This window comes from Camellia sinensis, unplaced genomic scaffold (assembly GCF_055761805.1).
Source record: "Camellia sinensis isolate YWXY unplaced genomic scaffold, ASM5576180v1 Unanchor1, whole genome shotgun sequence".
Lineage (NCBI taxonomy): Eukaryota > Viridiplantae > Streptophyta > Magnoliopsida > Ericales > Theaceae > Camellia > Camellia sinensis.
This window is the reverse complement of record NW_028128987.1, coordinates 23,769,665-23,791,774: the sequence shown is the minus strand read 5'-3', so window position 1 is coordinate 23,791,774 and position 22,110 is coordinate 23,769,665. Positions and strand designations below refer to the sequence as shown.

At 39.2% G+C, this 22,110-nt stretch overlaps 1 protein-coding gene across 4 annotated transcripts in view; it reads right to left on the bottom strand.

Annotated features, from left to right (window-relative positions):
- Window positions 1-7,831: 7,831 nt before the first annotated feature.
- The window catches only part of LOC114258843 (serine/threonine-protein phosphatase PP2A catalytic subunit), a 53,732-nt gene continuing 39,453 nt past the window's right edge, over window positions 7,832-22,110 (bottom strand). For 2 of the 4 annotated variants that reach the window (XM_082910869.1, XM_082910871.1), the window contains 4 exons: window positions 9,002-9,193; window positions 8,814-8,903; window positions 8,619-8,726; window positions 7,832-8,441 (listed from right to left, as the gene is read on the bottom strand). In XM_082910869.1, the coding sequence (XP_082766995.1) occupies window positions 8,376-8,441; window positions 8,619-8,726; window positions 8,814-8,903; window positions 9,002-9,193 (456 nt within the window). In that variant the 3' untranslated portion in view covers window positions 7,832-8,375. Of the gene's footprint in view, window positions 8,480-8,618; window positions 8,727-8,813; window positions 8,904-9,001; window positions 9,194-9,577; window positions 21,890-22,110 lie in introns of those variants that run through there. The other 2 variants (XM_082910870.1, XR_014357598.1) reach the window with 2 other exon arrangements.

Here is a 22,110-nt window from a genome sequence, read left to right as displayed (position 1 = left end):
ATGTCAGTAACATCGCAAAACGTCTAAGTTCGGTTTTTTCCCCCGAAAACCTGTAAGTTCCTAAAATCCAATCACACTGTATTTGTCTTGTTCAGATAATGGCAATGTGAGAGAGAAGGGCGTTTCGGAGGGCTTGGCCTTTCTCCCAGTAGAACTCCGTTTCATACAAGACGAGTCTGGGAAGACTTCCAATAGCGACTCCGAGTCCAAATCCAACCAAGTATGTCAATGTAAAAGAGAACCGTTGATAGACTGAGGTCAACAGACATAGAGACCTAGATGGACACTTATCGACAGAGGGACCGAAATCGACAGAGATCGACAGAGAAGAGATCCACGCTGGAGACAGACCGAGATAAACAGGGATCGACAGAGACAGACCGACATCGACACAGAGAGTCCAAGATCGATAGGCAATCTTTCAAAAAATCTTTGCTTTGCGGCGGCGGTGCAAGTGGAGTTGCCGATCTCAGAAGGCTGTGAGGACCGGAGCCCACCGACGCTTGGGTGGTCAGCGGGGGTCACGAACCCTTTGATTTGTTCAGTGGTTGTGTCAATTGGTTTATGAACACTTCGAAATGTTACTCCTTTTGTGTTTACTACTTTGAGATGAACATATGTTACTCCTTCTGTGTTTACGAACATTTTGAAATGAACCCTTTGTTACTCCTTTTCTGGTTATCAACACTTTGAAATGTTACTCCTTCGTTAATATATTTACACCATTTTGGAAAAGTTACTCCTTTTGTGTAAGAATTGTTGGCATAAGATTTATACTTTTTCTTCGAACTGACAGGTTTTGTGAAACCGAACTTAAACCTATTTCGGAAGTCACTTATACCTTTTGTGAAAAAAAAAATTCATTAATTTTGCACCTTTTGCTTATGCTTACACTTTTTCCTGAAAATACTTACACAATTTTTGAAAAGTTACTCCTTTTGTGTAAAAATTTTTGGCATAACATTTATACTTTTGGGCTTATATACTCTTTCACAGAAGGTGTACGTTTGAAGAAAAAGTATAAATCTTATGAGAAAAATTATTTCATAAAAGGAGTAACTTTTCAGAAAAATATAAGCAGTTTCACGAAAAGGTATAAGCCGATGCAAAAGGTGTAAATTTGAAGAATTTATTTTTTCACAAAAAGTATAACTGACTTGCGAAAAAGCTTTAAGTTGGGCATCCACAAACGGTGTAAGTTCGAAGAAAAGCTATAAAAGTTATGCCAAATATTTTTACAGAAAATGAGTAACTTTTTAAAATAAATGTATGCACTTCCACGAAAAGGTATAAGTGACTTGCGAAAAAGGTTTAAGTTGGCCTTCCACAAACGGTGTAAGTTCGAAAAAAGGTATAAATCTTATGCCAAAAATTCTTACACAAAAGGAGTAAATTTTCAAAAAAAATTATAAGCACTTCCACGAAAAGGTATAAGCTTAGGCAAAAGGTGTAAATTTGATGAATTTATTTTTCCACAAAAGGTATAACTGAATTCCGAAAAACCTTTAAGTTGGGCTTCCACAAAAGGTGTAAGTTCGAAGAAAAGGTATAAATCTTATGCCAAAAATTCTTACACGAAAGGAGTAACTTTTCGAAAAAAATATAAGCATTTCCACGAAAGGTGTAAGCTTAAGCAAAATGTGTAAATTTGATGAATTTATCTTTTCACAAAAGGTATAAGTGACTTCCGAAAAGGGTTTAAGTTGGCCTTCCACAAACGGTGTAAGTTCGAAGAAAAGGTATAAATCTTATGCCAAAAAATCTTACACAAAAGGAGTAACTTTTCCAAAAAAATATAAGCACTTCCACGAAAAGGTATAAGCTTAAGCAAAAGGTGTAAATTTGATGAATTTATTTTTTCACAAATGGTATAACTGACTTCCAAAAAAGCTTTAAGTTGGACTTTCAGAAAAGGTGTAAGTTCGGAGAAAACGTATAGATCTATGCCACAAAGAGATGTAAGTAACTTCGCAAAACGTCCAAGTTCCGTTTTTTTTGTAAGTTCCTAAAATCCAATCACACTGTATTTTTCTTGTTCGGATAATGGCAATGTGAGAGACAAGGGCGTTTCGGAGGGCTTGGCCTTTGTCCCAGTAGAACTCCGTTTCAGAGAAGACGAGTCTGTGAGGGCTTGGAATAGCGACTCCGACCCCAAATCCAACCAAGTATGTCAATGTAAAAGAGAACCGTTTTTAATATAGAGCAACGGACAGAGAGAGAGAGAGAGAGAGATAGACTGAGATCGACAGACATAGAGACCTAGATGGCCACTGATCGACAGAGGGACCGAGATCGACAGAGATCGACAGAGAAGAGACCCACATGGACACCGACAGACCAAGATCGCTGGAGACAGACCGAGATAAACAGGGATCGACAGAGAGAGACCGACATCGACACAGAGAGACCAAGATCGATAGCCAATCTTTCAAAAAACCTTTGATTTGCGGCGGCGGTGCCAGTGGAGGTGCCGATCTCAGAAGGCTGTGAGCACCGGAGCCCACCGACGCTTGGGTGGTCAGCGGTGGTCACGACCCTTTGATTTGTTCAGTGGTTGTCTCAATTGGGTTTATGAACACTTCGAAATGTTACTCCTTCTGTGTTTACTACTCTGAGATGAACATATGTTACTCCTTCTGTGTTTACGAACATTTTGAAATGAACCCTTTGTTACTCCTTTTCTGGTTATCAACGCTTTGAAATGTTACTCCTTCATACTTTTCGTGAAAATGTTTACACCATTTTTGAAAAGTTACTGCTTTTGTGTAAGAATTGTTGGCATGAGATTTATACTTTTTCTTCGAACTTACACCTTTTGTGAAAGGCCAACTTAAACCTATTTCGGAAGTCACTTATACCTTTTGTGGAAAAAAAAATCATCAAATTTACACCTTTTTCTTAACCTTATTCCTTTTCGTGGTAGTGCTTATATTTTTTTTTAAAAGTTACTCCTTTTGTGTAAGAATTTGTGCCATCAAGTTTATACTTTTGTGGTTATATACTCTTTCACAAGAGGTGTAAGTTTGAAGAAAAAGTTTAAATCTTATGACAAAAATTATTTCACAAAAGGAGTAACTTTTCAAAAAAAATATAAGCACTTCCACGAGAGGGTCAAAATGTGTAAATTTGATGAATTTATCTTTTCACAAAAGGTATAAGTGACTTCCGACAAAGCTTTAAGTTGGCCTTCCACAAACGGTGTAAGTTCGAAGAAAAGGTATAAAAGTTATGCCAAAAATTGTTACACAAAAGGAGTAACTTTTCAAAAAAAATATAAGCACTTCCACGAAAAGGTATAAGCTTAAGCAAAAGGTGTAAATTTGATGAATTTATCTTTTCAGAAAATGTATAATTGACTTCCGAAAAAGGTTTAAGTTGGCCTTCCACAAACGGTGTAAGTTCGAAGAAAATGTATAAATCTTATGCCAAAAATTCTTACACAAAAGGAGTAACTTTTCAAAAAAAATATAAGCACTTCCACGAAAAGGTATATGCTTAGGCAAAAGGTGTAAATTTGATGAATTTATTTTTCCACAAAGGGTATAACTGAATTCCGAAAAACCTTTAAGTTGGGCTTCCACAAAAGGTGTAAGTTCGAAGAAAAGGTATAAATCTTATGCCAAAAATTCTTACACAAAAGGAGTAACTTTTCGAAAAATATATAACCACTTCCACAAAAGGTGTAAGCTTAAGCAAAAGGTGTAAATTTGATGAATTTATCTTTTCACAAAAGGTATAAGTGACTTCCGAAAAGGGTTTAAGTTGGCCTTCCACAAACGGTGTAAGTTCGAAGAAAAGGTATAAATCTTATGCCAAAAAATCTTACACAAAAGGAGTAACTTTTCCAAAAAAATATAAGCTCTTCCACGAAAAGGTATAAGCTTAAGCAAAAGGTGTAAATTTGATGAATTTATTTTTTCACAAATGGTATAACTGACTTCCAAAAAAGCTTTAAGTTGGACTTTCAGAAAAGGTGTAAGTTCGGAGAAAACATATGGATCTATGCCACAAAGAGATGTAAGTAACTTCGCAAAACGTCCAAGTTCCGTTTTTTTTGTAAGTTCCTAAAATCCAATCACACTGTATTTTTCTTGTTCGGATAATGGCAATGTGAGAGACAAGGGCGTTTCGGAGGGCTTGGCCTTTGTCCCAGTAGAACTCCGTTTCAGAGAAGACGAGTCTGTGAGGGCTTGGAATAGCGACTCCGACCCCAAATCCAACCAAGTATGTCAATGTAAAAGAGAACCGTTTTTAATATAGAGCAACGGACAGAGAGAGAGAGAGAGAGAGATAGACTAAGATCGACAGACATAGAGACCTAGATGGCCACTGATCGACAGAGGGAACGAGATCGACAGAGAAGAGACCCACATGGACACCGACAGACCAAGATCGCTGGAGACAGACCGAGATAAACAGGGATCGACAGAGACAGACCGACATTGACACAGAGAGTCCAAGATCGATAGCCAATCTTTCAAAAATTCTTTGATTTGCGGCGTCGGTGCAAGTGGAGTTGCCGATCTCAGAAGGCTGTGAGCACCGGAGCCAACCGCGCTTGGGTGGTCAGCGGGGGTCACGAACCCTTTGATTTGTTCAGTGGTTGTCTCAATTGGTTTATGAACACTTCGAAATGTTACTCCTTTTGTGTTTACTACTTTGAGATGAACATATGTTACTCCTGTGTTTACGAACATTTTCAAATGAACCCTTTCTTACTCCTTTTCTGGTTATCAACGCTTTCAAATGTTACTCCTTCATTAAAATATTTACAACATTTTGGAAAAGTTACTCCTTTTGTGTAAGAATTGTTGGCATAAGATTTATACTTTGGACTTTTTCTTCGAACTGACACCTTTTGTGAAAGCCCAACTTAAACCTATTTCGGAAGTCACTTATACCTTTTGGGGAAAAAAAAAATCATTAATTTTGCACCTTTTGATTAAGCTTACACTTTTTACTGAAAATACTTACACCATTTTTTAAAAGTTACTCCTTTTGTGTAAGAATTTTTGGCATAACATTTATACTTTTGTGCTTATATACTCTTTCACAGAAGGTGTAAGTTTGAAGAAAAAGTATAAATCTTATGAGAAAAATTATTTCACAAAATGAGTAACTTTCAAGAAAAATATAAGCAGTTTCACGAAAAGGTATAAGCCGAAGCAAAATGTGTAAATTTGATGAATTTATTTTTTCACAAAAGGTATAACTGACTTGCGAAAAAGCTTTAAGTTGGGCATCCACAAAAGGTGTAAGTTCGGAGAAAAGGTATAAATCTTATGCCAAAAATTCTTACACAAAAGGAGTAACTTTTCGAAAACAATATAAGCACTTCCACAAAAGGTATAAGCTTAAGCATAAGGTGTAAATTTGATGAATTTATCTTTTCACAAAAGGTATAAGTGACTTCCGAAAAAGGTTTAAGTTGGCCTTCCACAAACGGTGTAAGTTCGAAGAAAAGGTATAAATCTTATGCCAAAAATTCTTACACAAAAGGAGTAACTTTTCAAAAAAAATATAACCACTTCCACGAAAAGGTATAAGCTTAAGCAAAAGGTGTAAGTTAATGAATTTATCTTTTCACAAAAGCTATAACTGACTTGCGAAAAAGTTTTAAGTTATCCTTCCACAAACGGTGTAAGTTCGAAGAAAAGGTATAATCTTATGCCAAAATTCTTACACAAAAGGAGTAACTTTTCAAAACAATATAAGCACTTCCACAAAAAGGTATAAGCTTAGGGAAAAGGTGTAAATTGGATGAATTTATTTTTCCACAAAAGGTATAACTGATCGACAGACTGTTATCGACAGATATAGATACCGTTTTTAGTATAGAGCAACGGACAGAGAGATAGAGAGAGAGAGAGATAGACTGAGATCCACAGACATAGAGACCTAGATGGACACTGATCGACAGAGGGACCGAAATCGACAGAGATCGACAGAGAAGAGACCCACATGGACACCGACATACCAAGATCGCTGGAGACAGACCGAGATAAACAGGGATCGACAGAGAGAGACCGACATCGACACAGAGAGACCAAGATCGATAGCCAATCTTTCAAAAAACCTTTGATTTGCGGTGGAGGTGCCGATCTCAGAAGGCTGTGAGCACCGGAGCCCACCGACGCTTGGGTGGTCAGCGGGGGTCACGACCCTTTGATTTGTTCAGTGGTTGTCTCAATTGGGTTTATGAACACTTCGAAATGTTACTCCTTCTGTGTTTACTACTTTCAGATGAACATATGCTACTCCTTATGTGTTTACGAACATTTTGAAATGAACCCCTTGTTACTCCTTTTCTGGTTATCAACGCTTTGAAATGTTACTCCGTCATACTTTTCGTGAAAATATTTACACCATTTTTGAAAAGTTACTGCTTTTGTGTAAGAATTGTTGGCATGAGATTTATACTTTTTCTTCGAACTTACACCTTTTGTGAAAGGCCAATTTAAACCTATTTCGGATGTCACTTATACCTTTTGTGGAAAAAAAAATTCATCAAATTTACACCTTTTTCTTAACCTTATACCTTTTCGTGGAAGTGCTTATATATATTTTGAAAAGTTACTCCTTTTGTGTAAGAATTTTTGGCATAACACTTATACTTTTGTGGTTATATACTCTTTCACAACAGGAGTAAGTTTGAAGAAAAAGAAAGTATAAATCTTATGAGAAAAATTATTTCACAAAAGGAGTAACTTTTCAAAAAAAAGATAAGCAGTTCCACGAAAAGGTATAAGCTGAAGCAAAAGTTGTAAATTTGATAAATTTATTTTTTCACAAAAGGTATAAGTGACTTCCGAAAAGCTTTAACTTGGGCTTCCACAAAAGGTGTATGTTCGAAGCAAAGAGTATAAATCTTATGCCAAAAATTCTTACACAAAAGGAGTAAGTGTTCATAAAAGGTGTAAATGATTTATACTTTCTTTATACTTTTCAGTAATCAGTTACGCCTTTTCTGAAATTCCTTACGCCTTTCTTGAAAACTTATACTTTTCTTGTGACCATTTACACCTTTAGTCATATAATATATTATTTTATTAATTTACCTGGAAAGTGACCTGCTTAGCAGGTCACCAATGTGTAAGTTTCCAAATATTTTGATATAACCCAATACATATAAATGTGTAAATGCAAAATGGAAGGGTGTACGTGCCTTGCATACCATATGCAAGGCATACATGAGAAAAGTCCATCCATTTAAAAGCATGATTATTAGGATGTTTCATGCATAGCAACGAGTGGAAAGTAAATAAAATTACCCAAACGTGAATGTGACTGAATAGTAACCTTTCATTTTAAAACAAAATACCTATGAACGATAATTTATATTTGCAATAATATGACTAACACGTCATTCTTGTAGTAATTTTTATATAAATTTTATGTATGAATATAATTTGCCACATGTTAATACGCTCTAATGAAGCAACGAAGTTAAATATCAATGCAAAAAGTCATCTATCAAACTTTTACAATTATAGTTCCCTTCCATCAGTTTTTCTCAGTGTTGGAGAGTTTAATGCAAACCAACCCCACCAAATGCAATGCAAGTGTTACAAGCCCAGTCAATGAATTTAGCTGTGTATGTCAACTACTAAGGTTTCTTTGAATCTTCACTTCGTGGAAAAGAAAAAACAAACGAAAAGATCAAAAAAAAGAGAGGTACACAAAAGACTAGAAGCTTCTTTTTCTTATTTTCTTTTTTCTTTTTTGGTTGGGTTAGAAAAATAAGAAGAAAGTGAATATATATAACTGTTAAAATAAAAAAATTTAAAAAAAAAAATCATATTTTTGTTTAGTGACGCAAAACTAATGAGTATTAAGTAACTCTGTTCACATTTTCCCTTGATGAATCTGAAATCCAAACACAGCATAAGCAAAACTATTTTACATCCAGGTATGTGGAGAGAGTATGCGGCTAAATCAAAGCACCAATTAGAAAATAGTTGATTCGAAGAATAGGATAGCGACTAAAAAAAAGAAAAAGAAATAAATAACACTCCTTTCATCTACAGCTCCCGGCCCCTGAGTACCATTCTTCGTCAAGAAGGTACAAAAACGAAGTGTAGGGGGGGGGGGGGGGGGGGGGGCGGGCGACGGACAGGGGGACATTGTCTGCTTGAAGCGGTACATATGCTGCTGATGTTACCAGCTTTGTAGCCTCTTTACTGCAAGAATTTCAATAACTGAATCAAAGGAAGCCGTATCTGCAGATTATACATTCTTTCTGCTACCCTACTACCACTACCATCGCGCAAAATTATATAACTCTAAAATTATCGAAAACTAGCTCCCATCCCAACACAGAAACAAACCAGCCATCAAACGCTCGCCAGTTGAATTGAGCAATAATAATTCAAGTATTATAGGAAGTAATCTGGTGTTCTCCGTGTTACATCAGGCTCTCCCCTCCTGGGAGCTGGCTCAAACTGCAACCAACAATGGACATATCATTTCAAGCTCTGCTCTACTGGCACAGTATTTGCAAGAGAAACATACACCAAACTACGGTAAGAGATAGATCTCCTCACATTATCCTAATACTAATAATAGCATGTGTTACATGTGTGTCCACGAGCATCTGTGAAAGAGAGAGAGAGAGAGACCTGAATAAAAGTGTGGTCTTTGCAATCATCAACTTCCAGGATGGATGCCATGTTGCCGCAGCGATAACAATAATTAGGAGCACTAAATATAGTGACTACCTTTTGCTCCTGTAATAAGAAAAGCAGTCAGTCAACAAATCTCACTCTCAACAGAATAAACACCAAATAAATTCCGAAGGTTGGGGAAGTAATTACATGTCCCCAGTTAAATCCTTCCATAACCAGTTGGTGTGCTCTGGCAATTAGTTTCAAGTTATTGGTGTGGTTAAACTGCTCAGATATGTCCTGTAAGCACAACAATACAATTAGAAAATAAAGCCCCTCTTTCCTCCCCAGGAAGCAATATACACCACAAAAGAAAAAAGGAAGCAAGAATAACATACTTGGCCAAAAGTATATCCAGCACCCCTGGGTGAGATACCCCAACCACAACGATCATCAGGGTCGGACCACAAAAGATCACACATTGGACCCTCATGAGGGACTTCTTGAACACGGTCAAAGTTGCGTATGTTATCAAGGGTTTCAATGGAGGGAGACAATCCACCATGGAGACAAAATATTTCAGATTCAACCTAAAAATAAAAATAAAATCATGAATCAACATCAAAGCATTAAAAATATATTAACAAGAAAATGACATCATAAATAGCAAGAATTAACAATATATCAACTACGGATTTGGATGTTCATGTTTCACAGATTATACCTACTCAATATTAAAAAGAAAAAAGAAAAAAAAAAGAGCAATTATTGAATTAACAAAATATCAACTAAGGATTTGGATGTTCATGTTTCACAGATTATACCTACTCAATATTAAAAAGAAAAAAGAAAAAAAAAAAGAGCAATTATTGAATGAAATTTGAAACATAATCACAATGCTACACTTTCAGGCCATTTTAATAAATAGGGAATCAGCATATGATGCATAGCACTACGGATATCTACTAACACACCTGAAAAATTAGATGTGCTGTACACAGTCTACTGCAACAGATTGGGAGAGCAATAAAACCCCATCAGAGAGCAAATCAGAATGAAATTATAAACTAATTACATGCAGATAATTGAAACTTCAAACTTTTGGAAGACTCAGATGACAACCACTTTCATAATGAAATTTTAAAACCACACAACAATTTGATCAGAAAATGCAAACCTTGAAATAAAAGTACAAGCGCAAACTACTAGAATAAAAAAGGCTCCACTTTTTTTTTTGTTGCACACTATATCAGTAAATCTATGTTTGTGGGCAGAAAAGATATATTTACAAATAATCAGGACAACACAAGCAATACAGCAATAGTAGTGTAAGCAATGGTAGCTGCAATTAAGGTCTGGGGATGGTGGCACTAGTGATGAAAACAGATTTGGGAATGGTTGTGATGTAGTTAGAATATGGTAGTAGTTAGAATATGGTAGTCTGGTGGTAATGTTAGTGACTCCAAGGTAATGGATCGTATAGTGATGTTAGCATATAATCCTAGAGGTACTGAAATTGGGGTGGTCTAGATGGAAGCAGAAGTGTAGAGGAAGCAGGGCTTTTGCTTGTTACAATGCTGCTGGTAATGATGGTGATTCGTGACGACATCGATGGTACCAGAGAAGGCTCGTGATGGTGGTCATAACAGCATTAGGAAATGGTAAAGGTTATTTTTGGGAGAGTAAGTCATAAAATGGAAAAGTTCTATTCCATAATAGGGGACAATTAGCTAATTTCCTTCCAGAAACACAGTTGCCAGGAGCATCAACTCAACTCAGCTCCATACAACTCAATTCAGCTCCATACAAGTCTAATGCCAACACTAGATCCATATAAAAAATTAAAATAGTATTTGAATGAGATGAACAAAAAGGAAAGGGTTTTAAAGGCCACTCAATAAATGAAATACTCAGCTAGGCTATAATTTTATACACTTGTTCATCTTTAATCTCCTCGTGTCCTCCAAAACCTTCAACATGACAAGGACAACTGATGCGGAACATGCATGCATAAAGATTTGTCTTCAGTTTCCTATTTTAATTAGGTTTTCTAGCCCACATATATTAGGGTTTTTCATTGAAATAATTATCTTTGATAAATGACATTTTGAGTATTTTAGGCTGTGGCCAACGTGTTAGGGTTGTAGCCTCTACAAGCCCAGTCGGCACCTCTAGGCTGTAACCCAGCCTCTGAACAGACCATCTAAGGTCTATTCTGTGTGAGTCAAACCACCTAGGGTGGTTTCAGCCCTGTTGCAGTCCATTTTTGGGGCTTGCTGGTTCGTGTTTTGACCTGGTTCGTGGTAACCATGTGCTCACTATTTTTTATCTAATTGTTGGGCTACCAATTTGTTTGGTAGCATTTGTTGTGGTACGTCATGTCTTCGGCTTCTTTGCTTGAGTTTTTCTTGCAGGTCTTCCACTATTCTTGTGTGGGTCTTTTGTTTTGGATCATGACTGAGGCTTCTGAGATGCCTGTGACCACTGCGGGGTTTATTGCTCCTCCTATCCCACCTGGGTTTGATGTTTCTATCACCCCTTCTTTTGTTCATCGTATTACCAGTGTGGTACTCAATGGAAAGAATTTTGTGGTACTCAATGGAAAGAGTTTTGCAGCTTGGAGTCCCTCTCTTCGTCTTTATCTTGGGCGTAAAGGCAAATCTGGTTGGCTTCAGGAGACTGAGAAACAACCTGATGATGATCCTAAACGAGCTCAATGGGACATTGATAATTACACTCTCTTGGGCTAGATTTTTAACTCTATGGAGGAACGTATTTATAATATGTTCATGTATTGTGATATTGTTCCTCGTCTCTGGAGTGCTCTCTCGCAAATGTATGCTCATGCTCGTCATGACTCCTGAATTTTTTAGCTTTATCGGGATATTTCTCATGCATCACAAGGAGCTCTAGATCTTTCTGTTGCTAAGTTCTTTGGCTATCTTCAGCCCCGGCAGGAAAAATTGGCCCAACATGAGCCATTGAGTGAGTGATTTTCCTGAGACAGCAGCATCTATTGTGGTCAAAAGGATGGGACTTCTCCATGCATACCAATTCTTGATGAGTTTAAAACCTGAATTCGAGTCTCTTCGGATTTGGATTTTAAATACATCTCCTATGACATCCTTGTATGAGGCATGCATTTGCTATTCTTGATAGCGAGGAACTTCGCCGCCAGTTGGTTCAGCCATCTTCTCTTCCTATTTCATCTACTAATTAGATGGCTCTTGCTGCTCATTCTACCTCCCGAGCTGTAGCGACCCACACCTTACTCTTGTCATACTTGCATATATTCATGCATGATCTTGTGTTGTGTTGTTTTGAAGGGTTTGCCTTGCCTTGTTTTGTTTAAGTATTACTTGCATGATGTTGTTCCTTGCTTGGTGTGTAGCCGAGGTCATCTTGAGCTTAGTTCACCTTTGAACCTTTGTACCTAGAGCTGCCTTGGAACCCCTTGGTTGACGTCCATCTTCACCTCGGGCTTTTTGCCGAGATGTTATGCACTTAATGATCCTTGTCCTTGGGCGGGTATGGCCTAGACCGAGGTGTGGCACACCCCGGCCAAGGTGTGGCACAGCTTAGTCAAGTGTCGTCCTCCCTAGCCGATGTCTTTGTTATCTTGTTGCCGAAGCTTTGACTTTAGCCGATGTCATTACTTGCCGATGTGTCTTGCCCTAGCTTGCTGTGTACGCTTTGTCATAGACTTGTCTTATCAATCAATCACCTTTTGAGTTGAACCAACCCGGTGACGCCATGTGTCCGAGCTGATTGTTAAGACAGCCGGCAGACCTAGAAACAAATCATTTTGTCTCAAATCTTTGCCTTTAGAGAGAGAAGCTCTAGAGAGAAGGAGGAGAAGTTCTTGAGTGAGAATAGATCTTCCAAGCTTGATCTTTGTGATTTGAACCGTTGGATTCGAGTTTTGAGGTTAGAATCTTAACCTACTCTTGTTGTTTTTATCGATCATCTAGCTGCATTGCATGATCGGATTTGTTTTGCATGTCATGCATCGATTTGAAGTTGGTTTCGGAAGAGAAAGATAGTATTCATGTGTTCTTGAAGAAAGTCTCGTTTTGATCCGAAAGTTTAGAGCAAAAACCATGTTTTTGTGTTTGTTCTTGCATGACCTTCTTGTATGGGTACCCAGGTCCATGTTTTGAACTCATGGCATGAAATCTCAGATTTTTGTAACAAGTTATGATCTTGCATTCATCTTCCTCATGATCATATTCTTCATGTTCTTCAAAGGGAAACCCAAGTTTTCCCGACTTTGTTTTTGAATGAGGCAATCGGGACCACACCTCGGCAAGGAGGTGTAGGACCTCGGCAAAGACCTGATTGGTACCCAGTTTGTTTTCATGAGACGGGAGCAGTGTTTAAACTCCCAACATGTTTTGCTTTGTTATTGACTTGGATTTGGTGAGAATACCGAGATCATTTGCATGCATATAAAGCTTGTTTTGAGAATGTGATTTGCCATGTGATTGTAGGTCCTTGATCTTCACTTTGAGCCTACACCTGAAGAACTAAGTGAGTGGTATTTTTTATAAAGTTATGTTATACTGTTTTGATAAATCTTGCTTTGCTTTGTTTTGACGAAAGTATTTGTTAAGCATGAATGAATAGCTCTGTTTTGATGTATCAAGTATAAGCTTTGTTTTGATGTCATTCTTGAAAAGTCCCTTGTACTGGGGACTCTAAACTTTCGCAGTACCAAGTATAAAAGTCCCTTGTACTGGAGAACTCTAAACTTTCGCAGTACCAAGTATAAAAGTCCCTTGTGCTGAAGGACTCTAAACTTTCGCAGCACTAAGTATAAAAGGATACGGTCCTTTCTTGGGAAGACTATCGTGTTAAAGCGGGCTACGGGCCTAAGTAACACAAGACCATCGTGTTAAAAAGAGCTACGGGCTTAAGTAACACAAGTCCCTTGTGCTGGAGGACTATAAACTTTCGCAGTACCTTTGGCTAATCGATTACGGATCGTGCAGTCCTTGTTTTGCCACTGACGGCTTACCACGTGGACTTGTTTGTTCGGAAAGCTTGATTTGGGTTTTGCCGATGCTAGTGAGCATCGCTTGAGACTTGTAAGACTTGATATATGAATACGGTTCATTTCTTGTTTTGATAAAGTTTTGATGTGTTTTGCTCTGGAAAGATCTCGGCTAATATTCGTGTGGTTTTGGCATGTTTCGTTTTGAAAGACTTCGGCTATATTCATGCAAAACCTTTATTTCTAGTACCATTCACTGAGTATCCAAGCTCACCCTCTCTATATATATGTAGGTGATGAGCAGGACGTCGGCGACGCCTAGAATGTTTTTTTGAAAGCTTGTTTTGGATCCATGATTATGTCGGCTTTGTTTTGTATTCACGTCGGCGATGTCATTTCTTTTATGTCGGCGAATCTTGAAAATCATGCTTCTTGGCTTGTATTCACTGTATTTTGTATATGTCGGCTCGAGAAGCCTATTGATCAAGATGTAATACGTATTTTACTTTGTTGTACTCAAGTTGTAAAGATGTATGCCATTTCATTAGACTTATGCACTGCTCTTATGGACCACTTATATTTTGATTTATTGCTTCCGCATTTGTGAGCCCCTTATTATACTCTGATTGTGTTGCACTTTTGAAAGTTGGCCTTCGGTAATCTCGAATTACTGGCCATCACGGCACCAAACTACTAGGGGCGGTTTGGGGTCGTGACACGAGCTCCAGCAAGCAGGGTTATTTGTCATCACTGTGGTGAGCCTAGGCATGTTAAGGCCTGTTGTTTCAAGCTTCATCTTGAGTTGAAACCTCGTGTTGCTCGGAAGGCTCATCCCTTGACTACCACTATTGCTGATACCACTACCTCTCCTGTCTCGTCTCGAACTACAAACTTGGATCAGCTTCAGTCCCAGAATAGTCATCTTCAGGGCTCACTCTCTACACATGCACTTGGTCTATCGGCTTCCACTACTACTCTGGCCATAGGTACTCCTCATGCTTTCCATGTTCGGTCTACTCCTACTTGGGTTCTGGATTCTGGAGCCAATGATCATATGATTGGTAAGTTGTCTGTTTTTTTACTCCAGTTCATATGTGTCTCAAACTGTGTGTTTAGCGGATGGGTCTACTTCTCATGTTCATCTTAAGGGTGATGTTGTAAGATTTCTGAATAACTTTCTATATCTCATATATTCAATGTGTGTCAATTACAGTCAAACCTTAGAATATATATAGCCCTAACTCCTAAACCAAAAAGGAAATACAAATACAATACTATCATGACTCTAATACAATCATGCCTCTAATAGGACTCTAAGTTTAATGTGTAAGACTCACAATATATTTCACAATATATTCTCACACCCCCACTCAAACGCAAGATGTTTTAGCAGAAAACACAGAGAGTTTGCTAAGAACAAGCTAAAACCGAGCAGTAATGTGAGTCTTGGTGACGAAGTCCGTAAGTTGCAAAGCTGAAGGGATGAAAGGAAGCGAGATAGAGGCAAACTGCAGATGTTGGCGAACAAAGTGACAATCAATCTCAATGTGTTTTGTCCGCTCATGGAAGACAGTATTGTGGGCAATCTGAACAGCACTGCGGTTGTCACAATAGAGAGAGGTCGGAGAAGACTGAGAGACACCCAAATCAGACAAAAGACAACGAAGCCAAACAATCTCAGCAATGGCATGAGCCATAGCACGATACTCAGCTTCGGCAGTAGAGCGGGCATCGACTGATTGTTTCTTACTTTTCCAAGAGATCAAGGAATCACCAAGAAACATACAAAAACCAGACGTAGACTTGCGATCAATAACATCACCAGCCCAATCAGAGTTAGCATAGGCCACCAGGTCCAAAGAGAAAGTAGAGGACAATAATAAGCCTTGAAATATGGTACCCTTGAGATAGCGAAGAATGCGAACCAAAGCAACCCAATGGGTAGAGCTCACCAGCCCAATCAGAGTCAGCATAGGCCACCAGGTCCAAAGAGGAAGTAGAAGACAACAGTAAACTTTGAAATATGGTACCCCTGAGATAGCGAAGAATGCGAACCAAAGCAACCCAATGGGTAGAGCGAGGAGCAGAAACGAACTGACTAACCACATGAACAGCATAAGCAAGATCAGAGCGAGTGACTGTCAGATAAACTAAACAACCCACAAGCTCGCGATGTAAAGTAGGATCATCCAGAGGGACACCATCAGTAGAATTAAGCTTCACATTAAGCTCAATAGGTGTATCAGAAATCTTAGTAGCGGTAAGACCAGCACGGTGAATGACTTCATTAGCATACTTAGCCAGAGACAGAAAATAGCCCTTTAGAGAAGAAGCAACCTCAATACCAAGAAAATACCGTAATGGACCCAGATCTTTCATTTCGAAGGTGCGGAAGAGATGCTGCTTGACCTCAGAGATAGCAGAAGAGTCAGAGCCAGTGATGATCATATCATCCACATAGAGTAAGAGAGCAACAAAACCAGCCGATGTATGTCTCAGAAATAAAGCAGAGTCGGAAGCAGAACAATGAAACCCAAGCTCGGTAACAGCAGTCTGAAAGCGATCATACCAAGCACGAGGAGACTGCTTCAGACCATACAGAGCACGCCGAAGACGACAAACTTGGCCAGAGGAATGGGAAGACCAGGAGGAGGACGCATGTAAACCTCCTCAGTGAGATAGCCATTAAGAAAAGCATTCTTAACATCCATCTGATAAAGAGGCCAAGAACGAATAACAGCGACAGAGATCAAAGTACGGACAGTAGTCATCTTGACAACAGGAGCAAATCTTTCCTCATAATCAATACCATACTCCTGAGAAAAACCTTTGGCAACCAGACGAGCTTTGTAGCTCTCAAGAGACCCATCAGAATGAGTCTTGACTTTGTAGACCCATTTGCAACCAACCAAGTTTTTACCAACAGGCAAAGTAACCAGCTCCCAAGTACTAGTTTTCTGTAGAGCAGACAACTCATCTTCCATAGCGTGAACCCAATGAGGGTCCTGACATGCCTCTTTGTAAGACTGAGGTTCTGAAAAAAAGTGAATAGCAGACAAAAAAGTACGATAGAAAGCAGAAAAACATGTATTAGACCAACCTAACCTGTTTGGAGGATGACGCGCTCGAGTAGGATATCGATGTGTAGCAGGATCAGAGTCGGCAGCAGCAGGAAGATCAGCAGTAGGGGTAAAGACAACTGGTGGAGGAGGAGCCTTGCGACGAGAATAAACTAACAACGGAGGAGGAGAACAAACTGAAAGAGGAGAAGTAGCCAAAGGTGAAGCAGGAGAAGAAGATGAAACAAGTTCATAAGGAACTGTGGAGATGTACTCATCAGACGGTACCTTAGAAGGAAATAGGTCAACGTGAACCAATCCTCTTTGGAAATTGGAGCAGTGACAGCAGGAAGCTGAAAGTAAGGCAGACGTTCGAGAAAAGAAACATGACGGGAGACATAAAGACGACGGGAAACAGGGTCGTAACATTGATGGCCTTTCTAAGTAGGACTATAACCCAAAAAGACACAGAGGACAGATCGGGCACTAAGTTTGGTCCTATCTTTGCGGGGAAGAAGGACAAAACAGGCAGACCCAAACACACGAAGGAGGGAGTAGTTAGGAAGTTGGGAGAACAAAGCCTCATAAGGAGACCGACCAGAAAGAATGAGAGTAGGTATGCGATTGAGAAGAAAAGCAGTAGTAAGAATTGCCTCCTCCCAGAATTGAGTCGGAACTGAGCCAGAGAGAAGAAGAGACCTAGCTGTCTCAAGGAGATGACGGTGTTTACGCTCAGCACGACCATTTTGGGCAGGTGTATCTGTACAAAAAGTTTGGTGAATGGTACCCAAATTGGCCAAATACTCACAAAACTCAGTTTTAAAATATTCTCCACCCAAGTCAGACAGTAACACTTTAATAGTAGACCCAAACTATGTAGTAATCATAGACTGAAAGGTACGGTATATCTGATAGAAATCGGACTTATGAGTCATAAGATAAACCCAAGTGTAACGGGTGCAGTCATCAACAAATGACACATAGTATGCAGAACCCCCTTTGATGAGAACAGGAGAAGGGCCCCAAACATCAGTATGAACTAAAGAAAATGGTATATCAAATATAGAAGTGCTTTTACGAAAAGGTAAGGTTGTCATCTTGGCAAGTTTGCACCCCTGACATTCAGTAAGTTCACTAGGAGAAACTTTTCCCGAGATACCTGATTGAGCCAAAGACCGTAAGCGGTCAGCAAACAAATGCCCTAATCTAGAATGTCACAAGTAGAAAGGACTGGACAGAGAATCTAACTGAAAAGAGGAAAAGGCAGTCGGAGAGGTTGTCAAAGGTAGATGTAATACGACCAGTCCCAATCTGCTGTTTAGACATCCGATCCTGCACAGAACAGATAGAAGAGGAAAAGAAAACATCAAAACCAGAGGCGTCAAGTTGACTGATAGATAATAAACTGACAGATAATTGAGGAACATAAAGAACAGATGGAATAGAGACCGCAGACATAGCAGACGGTAGGACAAACCCAACAGATATAACAGACATACCAGACCCATTAGCAACATTGACAGTAATAGGAAAAGGAGAAGGAGTGCAATTTTGAAGTAAGGAGAGATGGGGAGTCATATGATGAGAGGCACCAGAGTCAAAAAGCCAAACAGACGAAGAAATACCTGAAGAAGACCCAAGCAAACCTGAACGAAGAGGGAAAACAATGAAGGCAAACATAGATGGCTGGGAGGTACACAATGTATGTTGAAACTGACTAATCTGAGCAGTCAAGGAAACTAAGTCAAGATTAGGAGCCGGAGCAGATACAGTAGAATCGGTGGGAGGCCGAACGGTACTCAGAGGAGGAGCGCAGAACTTAATCGGCAATTGCTGAGAAGACGAGGCAAACACAGACAAAGCAAACAAACATCCCTTCTTGGGACAATGATACTTCCAATGACCTCTTTGATGGCAGTAGGCACATTCATCCGAAGCCAGAGGCATCATAATAACTAGAAAACGAAGGGGTTCAAGTGTACCCAAAATTTTGTAGGGTTAAAATGCAATAACAGATAACTGAGTGGCCAAAGAAGAGTCCTTTTTTTTTTTTTTTTTTTTTTAATAAAACAGAGTTTATATAAGAGGTATATATTTATACCACCAGATGATCAAATAATAGTGAGAGAGAGAGAGAACTGGACCAGTCGAAACAGAGAGAGAAGGCAGCTTGATGTCGCTATGACCCAACCTCGCGGGTCTAGCAATGGCAGCGACTCAACTTCACGAGTCCAACGACAGATCACGAACCAGAGAAGATTCAAAAGACAGGACGGAGTCGCGATAGCTGAAGACGATCGCGAGGTGAGTCGCGATGGTTGTGGACAACGGCGGAAGACAATCGCGACCTGAATCAGAAGCACGGTGATGACTCTCGCGAACCAGAGGGACTGAGTTCGCGAACTAGAAGGACCAAAACTGAGCCGCGACGAAGCACGGGCTGAAGCTGATCTCGAGTTGCTGATGATGACTGAAGACGCGACCCACGAACCCGAGAGACCCACGAACCCTAAGTCGCAACTGTGAAGAAGACCAAAGAGCAGAGACGACTTCGAACAATCGGCGACAACTTCGAACAACAGGCGTGGACTTAGGGTTTCGAACAAGGCTCTGATACCATGTAAGATTTCTGAATAGCTTTCTGTATCTCATATATTCAATGTGTGTCAATTACAATCAGACCTTAGAATATATATAGCCCTACCTCCTAAACCAAAAAGGAAATACAAATACAATACTATCATGACTCTAATACAATCATGCCTCTAATAGGACTCTAAGTTTAATGTGTAAGACTCACAATATATTTCACAATATATTCTCACAGATGTATCCTTGTCTTCTACTATTACTCTTCATTCTGTTCTCCATATTTCTAATTTTGCTTATAATTTATTGTCAGTTAGTCGCCCTGTTAAATCCCTTAATTGTGTTATCATCTTCTTACTCATTGTGTGTTACAAGACCTGAGTTCGAAGAGGATTTGCGGCAGGGGTAATGAGCATAATGAACTCTACTACTTTGGCTAGCCACCCTCTTCTTCACCATATGCTTCTAGTTTGCAAGCTATTTTGTCTGGGTCATTATCTCCTGTTTTTACTTTACAAACTTTAGAACTATGGCATGCTCACCTAGGACATGTCAATCTTCAGTATTTATGTTTACCTTTTCCTTCTCTAAATAAAGCTTGCAAACATAAAAAATTTCAATGTGTTGTTTGTGAACTTTCCAAGCATACTCATTCTAGTTATATTTCTCATGTCTCGTGCTCCTATCATGTTTGATTTTATTCATCCAGATGTCTGGGTGCCATCCCCTGTCACTGCTTTTTCTAGTCATTGCTACTATGTTACATTTATTGATGATTATTCTCATTGCACATGGGTTTATCTCCTTTAAATATATATATATATATATATATATAAGTTCTTCTTTTATTTACTCAATTTCTTCAAATAATCAAAACCCAATTTCATTAAGTCGTTCAGAATATTCACTCTGATAATGGTGGAGAGTACATCTCTGATGCTTTTTGCTCTCATCTTAATTGGCTTGGTATTCTGCAACAACTCGCATGTGCCTACACTCCGGACCAATACAGGGTCGCTGAGCGCAAGAATCGTCATATCACGTATATATTTACATGTTTACTTTGTGGTATGCATGTTCCCAAGTCTTACTAGCACATTGCAGTTCTACTGTTTATCTCATAAACTAGACTCCTAGTCGAGTTCTGCAGGGTTTGACTCCTTTACAAGTTCTCAAACCCGATTGCACTTTATTTTCAACCACGCCTCGTGTGTTTGGGTGTACTTGTTTTGTCCATAATTGCAGCCCTTCTTGGACTAAGTTAGATGATAAAGCAATTCGGAGTATTTTTGTTGGGTATTCTGCTCTTTCCAAAGGTTATCGATGTTATGACCCTATTGGTCACCGTTTTTATCATTCTTTAGATGTTACTTTTTGTGAGACTCTTCCTTTCTTTCATTCTAATCCTCTTATGCAAGCTGTTACTTCTAATCTGGTTGGCAACATGTCTTCTTCAACTCATCATGTTGCCATTATTGACTTCGCTACTCCATGTACTCCGTCTGGTTTGTCATCTCCCAGGTCTTCCCCTCCTGTTGCTCACTCTCTTCAGACTTACTCTCGCCGTCCACGTGCTTCATACCCTCCAACTTCCCCTTCGGCTTCAAGTTCAGGTACTGCTTCTCACTTTTCACTTCATCTCTTTCTCATCCTTCACCACACCATTATCCCTCTCATATTCTTTTTCCTCCTGCTTGCTATGGCTTTCCTAGCAGTACTAATCATCCCATTTCCAAGTCTTTTTTATGTTGGTCTTTCAGATTCTTATTGTGCTATCCATAGGAAACTTGACTCTCCCTATTCCTCACTCAGTCTTTGAGGCTCTTCAGAATCAGAATCCCCATTGGATTCAGGATGCATACAAAAATGGTGGCCTTGGAACAAAATGAGGCTTGGACTCTTGAGTCCTTACCTTCTTCTGCCACAACTGTGAGCTGCAAGTGGGTGTTTAGTATGAAATATCTTCCAAATGGGTCGGTTGATCACTACAAGGCTAGCCTTGTTGCCCAAGGATTTACACAGATTCCTAGTCAGGACTTTGGCGCCATTTTTGTTCCTGTTGCCAAATTGACATATGTTCGCCTTCTTGTTTATTTGGCTGTAGACCATTATTGGTATCTTCATCAGTTGGATATCAAGAATGCTTTTTCTTCATAGTGACTTGCTAAAGACAATTTACATGGATCCTCCACTGATTTTCGGGTTGAAAGGGAATTTGTGGAGAAAGTGTCATTTGCGCAAGTCTCTTTATGGCCTCAAGCAATCTCCTCATGCTTACTTCAGCCACTTCAGCCATGTTATCCTTTCCATAGACTTTGTTCAGTGTCACTCTGATCATACGTGTTTCATTTGTCGTCGTCCCAATGGTTGTTGCACCATTTTGTTGGTGTATGTGGATGATATCATTCTTACTTGGGATAATGCTGATGGCATTGCTCAAGTGAAGCAAGAACTTGGGAGAACATTTGACATCAAGGATCTAGGTCATCTAAAATACTTTCTGGGTATTGACGTTGGTCAGTCACGTAGAGGGATCTCTCTGTCTCAGCAAAAGTACACTTTGGATCTTCTTCAAGATACTGGCATGCTTGGGTGTAAACCTGCCTCTACACCTATGGATCTAAATCTTAAGCTCTCTGCTAAGTTTGGGGAGCTTATTCCTAATCCAAATACGACCAAATTTAGCATTTGCTATGAGTGTAGTTAGCCAATTTATGCATACATCACACACAGCTCATCTTGATGCGGTCTACCCTATTCTAAGATATCTCATGTCTTGTCCAGGTTTAGGGTTATTCTTCTCAACTAGTACCCAAACTAGACTCTTGTTTCACAAATGTAGATTATGCTAGATCAAAGACTGATA